The sequence below is a fragment of the Salvelinus namaycush genome, chromosome 3 (assembly GCF_016432855.1).
Source record: "Salvelinus namaycush isolate Seneca chromosome 3, SaNama_1.0, whole genome shotgun sequence".
Taxonomy (NCBI): Eukaryota; Metazoa; Chordata; class Actinopteri; order Salmoniformes; family Salmonidae; genus Salvelinus; species Salvelinus namaycush.
This window is the reverse complement of record NC_052309.1, coordinates 82,920,447-82,933,060: the sequence shown is the minus strand read 5'-3', so window position 1 is coordinate 82,933,060 and position 12,614 is coordinate 82,920,447. Positions and strand designations below refer to the sequence as shown.

General features: G+C 49.1%; 1 protein-coding gene across 1 annotated transcript in view; it reads right to left on the bottom strand.

Moving 5' to 3' along the window:
• The window catches only part of cep112 (centrosomal protein 112), a 177,268-nt gene that overhangs the window by 31,060 nt on the left and 133,594 nt on the right, over nt 1–12,614 (bottom strand). Inside the window, exon 23 of the mRNA XM_038986120.1 lies at nt 7,619–7,768. Within this exon, the coding sequence (XP_038842048.1) occupies nt 7,619–7,768 (150 nt within the window). The remainder of the gene's footprint in view (nt 1–7,618; nt 7,769–12,614) is intronic.

Genomic DNA, 12,614 nt, shown 5'->3' with positions numbered 1-12,614 from the left:
CAGGAGGACTCACCACCTGTCTCTGCCCCAGGACAAGACCTCTCTCTAGCCCTGGATGGGAGGGGTGATAAACACAAACATGGCAAGAGGGGGACTTTTCCTTCAGATGCAGATATTGTCTCTGGAGCAGTGGAGCCCGAGGACAATAGGAGACACGGCAGATATTGTCTCTGGAGCAGTGGAGCCCGAGGACAATAGGAGACACGGCAGATATTGTCTCTGGAGCAGTGGAGCCCGAGGACAATAGGAGACACGGCAGATATTGTCTCTGGAGCAGTGGAGCCCGAGGACAATAGGAGACACGGCAGATATTGTCTCTGGAGCAGTGGAGCCCGAGGACAATAGGAGACACGGCAGATATTGTCTCTGGAGCAGTGGAGCCCGAGGACAATAGGAGACACGGCAGATATTGTCTCTGGAGCAGTGGAGCCCGAGGACAATAGGAGACACGGCAGATATTGTCTCTGGAGCAGTGGAGCCCGAGGACAATAGGAGACACGGCAGATATTGTCTCTGGAGCAGTGGAGCCCGAGGACAATAGGAGACACGGCAGATATTGTCTCTGGAGCAGTGGAGCCCGAGGACAATAGGAGACACGGCAGATATTGTCTCTGGAGCAGTGGAGCCCGAGGACAATAGGAGACACGGCAGATATTGTCTCTGGAGCAGTGGAGCCCGAGGACAATAGGAGACACGGCAGATATTGTCTCTGGAGCAGTGGAGCCCGAGGACAATAGGAGACACGGCAGATATTGTCTCTGGAGCAGTGGAGCCCGAGGACAATAGGAGACACGGCAGGCTGTGGATGCCGTACAGGCAGGCTCTTTAACTCCCGGATTACAAGAAAAAAGTATGGAAAATGTATGCACTCATTACTGTAAGCTGCTAAATGACTAAAATGTAAATGAGGTCTACATAAGGGTGTCATAGTAATGACATAATAACAGGTGTTATTAACATTCAGGAACAACCCGTTGTTTGGGCCAGCCAATTAGTGCTAATGACTGGTGTTTCCGGGATCAGAGGGGAGGAGGAGGGAGGGTGTGTGTGGAGTGAGTTCTGACTCAGTGAGAGGGAGGAGGAGGGAGGGTGTGTGTGGAGTGAGTTCCTACTCAGTGAGAGGGAGGAGGAGGGAGGGTGTGTGTGGAGTGAGTTCCGACTCAGTGAGAGGGAGGAGGAGGGAGGGTGTGTGTGGAGTGAGTTCCGACTCAGTGAGAGGGAGGAGGAGGGAGGGTGTGTGTGGAGTGAGTTCCGACTCAGTGAGAGGGAGGAGGAGGGAGGGTGTGTGTGGAGTGAGTTCCGACTCAGTGAGAGGGAGGAGGAGGGAGGGTGTGTGTGGAGTGAGTTCCGACTCAGTGAGAGGGAGGAGGAGGGAGGGTGTGTGTGGAGTGAGTTCCGACTCAGTGAGAGGGAGGAGGAGGGAGGGTGTGTGTGGAGTGAGTTCCGACTCAGTGAGAGGGAGGAGGAGGGAGGGTGTGTGTGGAGTGAGTTCCGACTCAGTGAGAGGGAGGAGGAGGGAGGGTGTGTGTGGAGTGAGTTCCGACTCAGTGAGAGGGAGGAAGTTCGAACATCTCTTTATCAGGATCTACATTTGTTACGACTTCGATCATTGGGTCTTGCCATAACAGAGCTGCTACTTGGCACGGCTCAGATCTTCTGGTCAAATCAATGTGGAGGGAGTCCTTACAAATCATCCCGAGGGGTCATATCTGACACAGTTGGTATCTGGCCTGTGATCCTCTGGATCCACACAGAACAGGCAGGCTAGGGACACTCCTACTTTTCAACCAGGATCAACACCTGGTTCATGAAATATCCATCAGATGCCTATTTCCTGTCCTGTCTTTCGAGGTTCCAGCCGTGGAGACCGTGGTACTAAACTAGAAGGCTTAAAGCAGTCTCATCTGGTCAGAGGGCAGAAGGGACATATGATTCCACAGACACATCTACAACAACAACTGTTCTGGGATTATTACATTCAAATGTCTCTGCCGCCACTTTGATGTTATTTTCTCCCCGTCACCATTGTCTTCAGCCCCTTCAGCTTTCATAATCCAGCCTTTGAAGTGAGCAGCGTGGAAACAGTGTCAGCGGGCGACGCCATAGTTCCACCGCCACCAAACGGGCCAAAGACACACTCCGCGCTCCACACACGCGCTACACACACACACGTGAACGAGCACAAACACACACACGGGTGAGAACGAGTGCACGCACACACACATGCACACACACACTCTCTCTGTCCCATCTCTCTCTGCTGCTCGCTGTTTAACGCGTCTCTCTCCCCCTCCCTCCTCTCATTCTCTGTTTCACCCGTCTCTCTTCCCCTCCCTCCTCTCATTCTCTGTTTCACCCGTCTCTCTCCCCCTCCCTCCTCTCATTCTCTGTTTCAACCGTCTCTCTTCCCCTCCCTCCTCTCATTCTCTGTTTCACCCGTCTCTCTCCCCCTCCCTCCTCTCATTCTCTGTTTCACCCGTCTCTCTTCCCCTCCCTCCTCTCATTCTCTGTTTCACCCGTCTCTCTCCCCCTCCCTCCTCTCATTCTCTGTTTCACCCGTCTCTCTCCCCCTCCCTCCTCTCATTCTCTGTTTGACCCGTCCCCCCCCCCTCCTCTCATTCTCTGTTTCACCCGTCTCTCTCCCCCCCCCTCCTCTCATTCTGTTTAACGCGTCTCTCTCCCCCTCCCTCCTCATTCTCTGTTTCACCCGTCTCTCTCCCCCTCCCTCCTCTCATTCTCTGTTTGACCCGTCCCCCCCCCCTCCTCTCATTCTCTGTTTCACCCGTCTCTCTCCCCCCCCCTCCTCTCATTCTGTTTAACGCGTCTCTCTCCCCCTCCCTCCTCTCATTCTCTGTTTCACCCGTCTCTCTTCCCCTCCCTCCTCTCATTCTCTGTTTCACCCGTCTCTCTCCCCCTCCCTCCTCTGTTTCACCCGTCTCTCTCCCTTCCCTCCTCATTCTCTGTTTCACCCGTCTCTCTCCCCCTCCCTCCTCTCATTCTCTGTTTCACCCGTCTCTCTCCCCCTCCCTCCTCTCATTCTCTGTTTCACCCGTCTCTCTCCCCCTCCCTCCTCTCATTCTCTGTTTAACGCGTCTCTCTTCCCCTCCCTCCTCTCATTCTCTGTTTCACCCGTCTCTCTCCCCCTCCTTCCTCTCATTCTCTGTTTAACGCGTCTCTCTCCCCCTCCCTCCTCTCATTCTCTGTTTCACCCGTCTCTCTCCCCCTCCTTCCTCTCATTCTCTGTTTAACGCGTCTCTCTCCCCCTCCCTCCTCTCATTCTCTGTTTCACCCGTCTCTCTCCCCCTCCCTCCTCTCATTCTCTGTTTAACGCGTCTCTCTCCCCCTCCCTCCTCTCATTCTCTGTTTCACCCGTCTCTCTCCCCCTCCCTCCTCATTCTCTGTTTCACCCGTCTCTCTCCCCTCCCTCCTCTCATTCTCTGTTTCACCCGTCTCTCTCCCCCTCCTTCCTCTCATTCTCTGTTTCACCCGTCTCTCCCCCTCCCTCCTCTCATTCTCTGTTTCACCCGTCTCTCTCCCCTCCCTCCTCTCATTCTCTGTTTCACCCGTCTCTCTCCCCTCCCTCCTCTCATTCTCTGTTTCATCCGTCTCTCTCCCCCTCCTTCCTCTCATTCTCTGTTTCACCCGTCTCTCCCCCTCCCTCCTCTCATTCTCTGTTTCACCCGTCTCTCTCCCCTCCCTCCTCTCATTCTCTGTTTCACCCGTCTCTCTCCCCTCCCTCCTCTCATTCTCTCATTCTCTGTTTAACGCGTCTCTCTCCCCCTCCCTCCTCTCATTCTCTGTTTCACCCGTCTCTCTCCCCCTCCCTCCTCATTCTCTGTTTCACCCGTCTCTCTCCCCCTCCCTCCTCTCATTCTCTGTTTCACCCGTCTCTCTCCCCTCCCTCCTCTCATTCTCTGTTTAACGCGTCTCTCTCCCCCTCCCTCCTCTCATTCTGTTTCACCCGTCTCTCTCCCCCTCCCTCCTCTCATTCTCTGTTTCACCCGTCTCTCTCCCCCTCCCTCCTCTCATTCTCTGTTTCACCCGTCTCTCTCCCCCTCCCTCCTCTCATTCTCTGTTTCACCCGTCTCTCTCCCCCTCCCTCCTCTCATTCTCTGTTTCACCCGTCTCTCTCCCCCTCCCTCCTCTCATTCTCTGTTTAACGCGTCTCTCTCCCCTCCCCCCTCTCATTCTCTGTTTCACCCGTCTCTCTCCCCCTCCTTCCTCTCATTCTCTGTGGCGTCTGGACTTTAATCAACAAGTCATTGGTTAATTGGAGGCCCATTAGTGGATGGTTAGTACTGTGGGATGGTAATAATGAGATAGATAATAGACAGAGCTTTGTCTGCTGCTAACACTGGAGATAGGAGACACACACACACACACACACACACACACACACACACACACACACACACACACACACACACACACACACACACACACACACACACACACACACACACACACACACACACACACACACACACACACACACACACACACACACACAGCCTGGGCTGCTGCCTCATACACACACAGGGAATTTGTGTGACATATTGTGTGTTTGTGAGAGGGTTAGTGAGAGAGAGAGAGGTAACATGTATGAGTATGTGTGTATCTGGAATGTGTGTGGCTGACCAGAGAAAGCTACACCAGCAGAAGAACCCAGACTCCAGGGGCAGAGACCGGACCAGTCCAGACCAGCCCTGTATTACCCCACACTGTCAGTCAGTCACAGAGGTGTTCGGATCGCAACACTTGGCATTTCTCACATTCTAGGTGTGGTGGTGCGGAGCCGCCGGGTGGCTTATTTAACCCGGGGCAGGCCGGCCTCCTGCAGAGCCTACCCAGAAATGAGTGCCCCTCACTGGGCTACGGGGGAGAGTGGGGACTGGGTGTCTGGAGGAAAGAGGATTTAAATGGAAGTCTGCTCCTACAAACAGTGCAGAGAGGGTCAGCCTTTAAAAAGAAACCTCCATCCCAGACAATTAAACTAGAGAGAGACACACCCAGACAACTACCACAGTGTCACTGTCTGGCTACTGGAGTTTCACGTCCCAGTTCAAATAACTGGTCCTGTATAGGGGCTAGTTCAGCTGGGCAGAAGGTTGCAGGGACGTTATTTGAATGCTGCATGCCATTTATTCGAATGGCGCAGAGGTTTATCCGATAAGGTGTTGAATACAGAAATGCTCTGCACAGAATGGACCCACTGTTCTCAAGTCCACATAAAAAAACAATCATTCTATGTATTAGATCTGTAACAACTTATTGAACAAACCCCTGACATCCACGACAGATGGATGGAGTTTGGAAAATGTGCAAGGAGTGCAGAGACTGAGGAATGAGGAAGGAGAAAGAAGGAAATAAAGGGAGAAGGGAATACGAAGGGATAAAGAGAGGGGTTGCTCAGAAAGATAAAGAGAATAGGGAAGGAATGAGGAAGAAGGAAATAAAGACAGAAGGGAATAAGAAGGGATAAAGAGAGGGGTTGCTCAGAAAGATAAAGAGCACTGCAGCAGTAGCAGGCTGGTTTAAAGGACTGCCTCACCCCAGACAGAGCACATACGAGACACTTAAAGAGCCTCCCAACCACCAAACCCAGGAGTGTGTGTCTGTGTGTGTGTGTGTGTGTGTGTGTGTGTGTGTGAGAGACTATGGGGGTTAGTGAGTGTGTGTGTGTGTGTGTGTGAGAGAGAGAGAGAAAGAGACTATGGGGGTTAGTGTGTGTGTCAGAGTATGGGGGTTAGAGTTGAAACCATCCTAAAAAATGACAAAGCACATACATTTCAACTGTGACCCCGGTTTAAAGCCCTCTGACAAAGGAGAAGGAACGTGTGTCTAGTCTATAAAAGTATTCTGGCCAGACCGGGGAACTGAGTGTGTCTGGGCTGGGGTGTAACGTTAAGCAGCCAGTCGGCCCCTCCCTGGGACTCAGACTGGTTACTGACACTGAGGGGCAGGGGAACTGAGTGTGTCTGGGCAGGGGTGTAACGTTAAGCAGCCAGTCGGCCCCTCCCTGGGACTCAGACTGGTTACTGACACTGAGGGGCAGGGGAACTGAGTGTGTCTGGGCTGGGGTGTAACGTTAAGCAGCCAGTCGGCCCCTCCCTGGGACTCAGACTGGTTACTGACACTGAGGGGGCAGGAGAACTGAGGGCTTTAAGTCAAGGAGGAGCCTCAGCCTTAACAAACTACCAACACAGTGTAATGTAGTTACAACAGTTCAACACTGAGGGGGCAGGAGAACTGAGGGCTTTAAGCCAAGGAGGAGCTTCAGCCTTAACAAACTACCAACACAGTGTAATGTAGTTACAACAGTTCAATCAGGAAGGCTGGTCTGAAGGCTTGTTTCACTTCGTCCTGGAAGCAGAACACAATTCACTTTGTTTTGTATTCTACAGGCATAGTGGGAATGAAGACAAACATATCATCAGCATGGCCTCTTGTTCCTTCTCCTGTTGCCTGTTAGCCATGTGAGGAATGGCATTCACCCATTTACCTTCAGCCTATCAGCACGGTCCAGTAATGCACATTCCTCCTATCAACCTATGGGCTCACTCTTGCAATTATCACCTTCCTCTCTCTCAACCAATGGGTGTACATCTTGGGACGTATTTATATGTCAACTTACCCATGTTCTCTCACTTGCTGTTTTTCAACAAACGTTTTGGACAACCACTATTTAATAAAATGTAATATTGTGTCTCTGATGTTGATTCAGCTGAGCCTGTACTGAACTGTATTATATCCTGACCCAACTAACTGGTGAACACAAGACAAGATGTCTGCCATCTTGGACATTGACAAATGTCCTCCACACAATAAAGAGTGTAGTACTGATCAACAGTGACAGTTTGGGAGATGGACAGATGTCCAGCGGTTTATCTTTTACCTTGAGGCTCAGTAGTGTGCACTTTGTAGTGTCTTTAACAGACTTGGTGGCGTGCACTACTGATGTCTACTATATAGTAGTGTCTTTAACAGACTTGGTGGCGTGCACTACTGATGTCTACTATATAGTAGTGTCTTTAACAGACTTGGTGGCGTGCACTACTGATGTCTACTATATAGTAGTGTCTTTAACAGACTTGGTGGCGTGCACTACTGATGTCTACTATATAGTAGTGTCTTTAACAGACTTGGTGGCGTGCACTACTGATGTCTACTATATAGTAGTGTCTTTAACAGACTTGGTGGCGTGCACTACTGATGTCTACTATATAGTAGTGTCTTTAACAGACTTGGTGGCGTGCACTACTGATGTCTACTATATAGTAGTGTCTTTAACAGACTTGGTGGCGTGCACTACTGATGTCTACTATATAGTAGTGTCTTTAACAGACTTGGTGGCGTGCACTACTGATGTCTACTATATAGTAGTGTCTTTAACAGACTTGGTGGCGTGCACTACTGATGTCTACTATATAGTAGTGTCTTTAACAGACTTGGTGGCGTGCACTACTGATGTCTACTATATAGTAGTGTCTTTAACAGACTTGGTGGCGTGCACTACTGATGTCTACTATATAGTAGTGTCTTTAACAGACTTGGTGGCGTGCACTACTGATGTCTACTATATAGTAGTGTCCTTTGCAGAATGTCCATGAAACTTGACCTTGTTCTTAGTGTCTGTGTGGCGGCTCATCTGCCTCCTCTCATCATCCCAGCGAGCTGTAGCCTCCTTCAACTGTCTCTCCTTCTCCTGCTGCTGCCGCAACCCTTCCTCCTTAGCAGCACACACTGACGTCTGCAGCTCCGCTGTCAACTATGGAGAGAGGGAGGAGAGAGAAAGAGATTAGATGGGAGAGGGAGAGAGAGATGGGTTGAGATGAGAGAGGGAGAGACAAATTGAGAGGGGACAACAGTGACCCTTGAGGAACACCATTCCAAGAGGTTTGATATAGATACATCCCCATATGACACAGACAGTATAAACACACTCTAAAAACTGACTCTGGGGGTCATGGTTGGTGACCCCTGACCTGACCTCAAGATAATTAGATTTGTCATTGAATACCAAATGGGAATTGATTAGCCAAGTCCTAGGTCCAGGTCTCTAGTGTTCTGTACAGTACAGTCCTAGGTCTCTAGTCCTCTGTACAGTACAGTTTAGTCCTAGGTCCAGGTCCTTAGTGCTCTGTACAGTACAGTTCAGTCCTAGGTCCAGGTCCTTAGTGCTCTGTACAGTACAGTTCAGTCCTAGGTCCAGGCCCTTAGTGCTCTGTACAGTACAGTCCTAGGTCCAGGCCCTTAGTGCTCTGTACAGTACAGTCCTAGGTCCAGGTCCTTAGTGCTCTGTACAGTACAGTTCAGTCCTAGGTCCAGGCCCTTAGTGCTCTGTACAGTACAGTCCTAGGTCCAGGTCCTTAGTGCTCTGTACAGTACAGTTCAGTCCTAGGTCCAGGCCCTTAGTGCTCTGTACAGTACAGTTCAGTCCTAGGTCCAGGCCCTTAGTGCTCTGTACAGTCCTAGGTCCAGGTCCTTAGTGCTCTGTACAGTACAGTTCAGTCCTAGAACTTGGAGTTTTTCCTTCAGTGACAGACCCTGTTTGTTGGTGTTTTTGAACAGATGCCGTTTCAGGAAGCGTTTAGTTGAGTCTAAATGGAACAGGAGTTTTTATGCTAATATAAGAGAGAGTGTGGGCAGCAGACAAATGCTGCATTAACATCAAAACACACAGCTTGTTGGAGCCGGATATCAAATGCTTAACATATTTCCCAACAACATGATGTCACTATCTGTAGGACACCATGGGAGACAGAAATACATCTCTGGTTTAGTTACTATAGGTACAGACTCCATTAGTTAGTGTCAATGGTGTGTCTCAGAAATAGTCTCAGCCATTATCAATCTTCTCACAGTTCTCTGTCTGTCCTGAGAAAAAGAGAGAGAGAGAGAGACGAGAGAGAGAGAGAGAGAGAGAGAGAGAGAGAGAGAGAGAGAGAGAGAGAGAGAGAGAGAGAAAGGAGGAAAAAAGCTCCTAGCTTTTTGAAGAGTAGAGTGAGTGTGTGTTGGTAAACTTGTGGTACACACCAAGATAAAAAGGAGCAGCAGTAGCTTTGAAATACTCCAGTCAAAATGAACATTCTATTTAAGCTGCAGCTGAGAGAGAGAGCAGAGAGAAGAGAGAGGAGAGAAGAGGGAGAAGAGAGGAGAGAGAGCAGAGAAGATGGAGAAGAGAGGACAGAGAGCAGAGAAGAGGGAGAAGAGAGGAGAGAGAGCAGAGAAGAGGGAGAAGAGAGGAGAGAGAGCAGAGAAGAGGGAGAAGAGAGGAGAGAGAGCAGAGAAGAGGGAGAAGAGAGGAGAGAGAGCAGAGAAGAGGGAGGAGAGAGGAGAGAGAGCAGAGAAGAGGGAGAAGAGAGGAGAGAGAGCAGAGAGGGAGAAGAGAGGAGAGAGAGCAGAGAAGAGGGAGAAGAGAGGAGAGAGAGCAGAGAAGAGGGAGAAGAGAGGAGAGAAGAGGGAGAAGAGAGGAGAGAGAGCAGAGAAGAGGGAGAAGAGAGGAGAGAGAGCAGAGAAGAGGGAGAAGAGAGGAGAGAGAGCAGAGAAGAGGGAGAAGAGAGGAGAGAGAGCAGAGAAGAGGGAGAAGAGAGGAGAGAAGAGGGAGAAGAGAGAAAACTACTCGCTCAGGCCCGTTGAACCGCTCGCGCTGGGCTAGACACAGACAAATAATTGTTTACTGTACATTAGTTCAACTCAACTCTTCGTTCAACAGTCTTACTGGAATCCTCTCATTGAGTGGGAGTTATGGGAATGAGCGACTTAGCCGACCGCAGGGGGAGAGATTAGACTGATTTAGTCAGCGGGACCAGCCACATGAAAGCAACAAATGGTCCATTATTATGGGAACATCAGTTCTGGGCGTAATAATTATTTTGCTTATAGATTCTCTAGCATCTCGTCTGTAGCCTGGAGTGATATAATGACTCATTAACCCTGTCTTTCTCGTTATTCTTGTACCTTTATACCTAGTCTCATATCGAGGGCTTCATCCGACTGTACTGTACTGTAATTGGCCTGAACAGGCCGTCTTTAATTTCACAGGCTGGTTGGTAGCTCTGTTTAGGCTGGGTTTTCCTCACCTCAAAGTGAACATACAGAATGAAAGGCAGTCGCAGGGCCTCTCAGAGGCCAGCTGGCCATTTATCAGTTCTCTATGACAGACATAGCGTGACACAATGAACTCACTAGGGCCTTAACAAGAACCAGAAAAAAGTGAACTGATGCACTCCCAGATCAGAAGCCACAAATAGTTAAATAATACCCAGAAGGGCATGATTGTCATTTAAATCATTTATCTTTCAGTTATTGCCTGATTCTACTAGGATGTTAAGTACTTCTATGCATGAAAGAATAATAACAGTAGTAAAGATGTGTTTCCTGCTCCTAACTGGATTCAACTTGTTATTACAAGCCTTTCCCATGTTCAACCAGCAGCAGTGTTGAGATAAAGGGCTGGGGGAGCTCCCGAGGACCCCCACTGTTGCCTCATCATTAACCAGAGAAGAGAAACAAACCGGGCTGGGTTCAGAGGTCGCTCAGGAAGGCCACGCTCAGCAAGACGATTAAGCGGCCCGGATTTCAGAGACGCTAATTATCGAAGCTCAAAGGACCCTGTGTGTGTGTGTTGTATGAGTGTGTGTTTGTTCACACCGTGTGTGTGCGTGTTGTGTGTGCGTGCATCCACACTGCATGTGTCTACCCTAGTGCCCTCAGGATAACGTATGGCGGCTTGCTATGTTTTAATTGGGATACTACTACCCATGCTGCAGTGCTCTCCCTGCGAGAGAGATCGATGACCTCTGACAGACACTTAGGGGTTACACAGTGAGGGCAGCCTCCAAGGTTCAAAGGCCCTCTGTTTACATTCGATCCAGTCGCCCCCAGGGCTCCTATGCATTAAAACCTATGTAGTCCCTACACAACGCCTTCGAAAGTCAAGCCGCTAACACACGCTACAAATACCAACAAATAGCGTGTTTTAATATGGTGGGTAGACTTCCTCTTAACTTAGAAATAAACACATGCATGTAAAATGTCCTTAGAGCGTTGTGTTGTCATTGTGGAACCCATGGAACTGGGGTTTTCAGCAACAGAAGGCAGAGGAAGGGTGTTAAGTTGAACTCGTGCGAGCGTTAGTTACCCCTTCAAAACAGAGGATTCATCTTTTGCAGCATCTGTTGACGGAAACTTTACCTCGCCACATAGCAAAGACGAGCAAACACAGAGTGAACTTTCAACTACCACCGAGACACGTTTGATGTCGGGGCATTGTGCAACTTCATAAGCTCCTGTTTTCTCACAACATCTGCTTGTCAACCTCGCTTTCAACTCAACGCTGCTGCCGTCAAAAGTGGACCCAAAACAGGGGGATTGAAAACAAAGAGAGTGAGAAAAAAATAGTTTCTTCTAAGGTCATGATTTAGCAATTAAAGCCTGTGATAGAATATGATATTTCACCCCTATTTTTTCAGATTGGGATAGATCTAATCTTCTTTGTTTTCAAACATAAAAACAGTGATTTGTGTTTTGGGTTCTTTTATACTGCCCAGCTAAAAGGCGCTTTGAAGCCACAGTCTGAAATCTGGGAATCTTTTCAACGGTCATTTCAATTCTTTATATTTTTGCTTAAAAAACTAATCTCAGGCTGTGGCTTTAAAGCCTTCCACATGTCCAAACAGAGAGAGACGAGAGAGAGAGAGAGAGAGAGAGAGAGAAAGGGTAGAATGGGGGGAATAATGGAGAAGAGGAGGAATGGCCTAGTGGTTTTGATTCATGAACAGAGAGGAGAGTTCCTCTGGCTTTAACTGCTCTCAGTCTGAGGAGATTAGGTTTAATGTTAAACATATGGTCCTGGCCAGAGAGGAGAACCTTCAAACAACACTCCTGACGTCATGGCGAGGGAAGGGGAGGAGCGGGAGAGAGAAAGAGAGGGGGGGGGGGAGAAAGAACAAGTGTGTGCATGAGCATGTGTGTTAATGTGTGTGTGTATGTGTGGGTGTATGTGTGCATGTGTGTGTATGTGTGAGACACCTGAAAGGTACCTAAAAGCCTCATATCTTCCAGCCAATCCCACCTGGGTTCCGTATTGCTGTATGCAAGGCGGTGCAATTACATAAATAGGATTCTATATATGGATTAAAGGCAAATCTGAACATTGTGAAACAACTAGAATCAAACAGTAAAGTCTACCTCTGGGGTATAAAACCTGGCTAACTAACTGGGCCAGGTTTCCACACCACCTGTGAAGTGCCTGGACCAAAGCCTGGCTAACCCTCGCCTCAGACGCCTCTGGATGTGGAGAGAGAGATACAGAGAGAGACAGAGAGAGACAGAGAGAGAGAGAGACAGAGAGAGAGACAGAGACAGAGAGACAGAGAGACAGAGAGAGAGACAGAGAGACAGAGACAGAGAGAGACAGAGAGAGAGTTGAAAGAAAGAGAGAAAGAGAGAGTTGAAAGAAAGAGAGAAAGAGAGAGAGTTGAAAGAAAGAGAGAAAGAGAGAGAGTTGAAAGAAAGAGAGAAAGAGAGAGAGTTGAAAGAAAGAGAGAGAGAGTTGAAAGAAAGAGAGAAAGAGAGAGAGTTGAAAGAAAGAGAGAGAGAGTTGAAAGAAA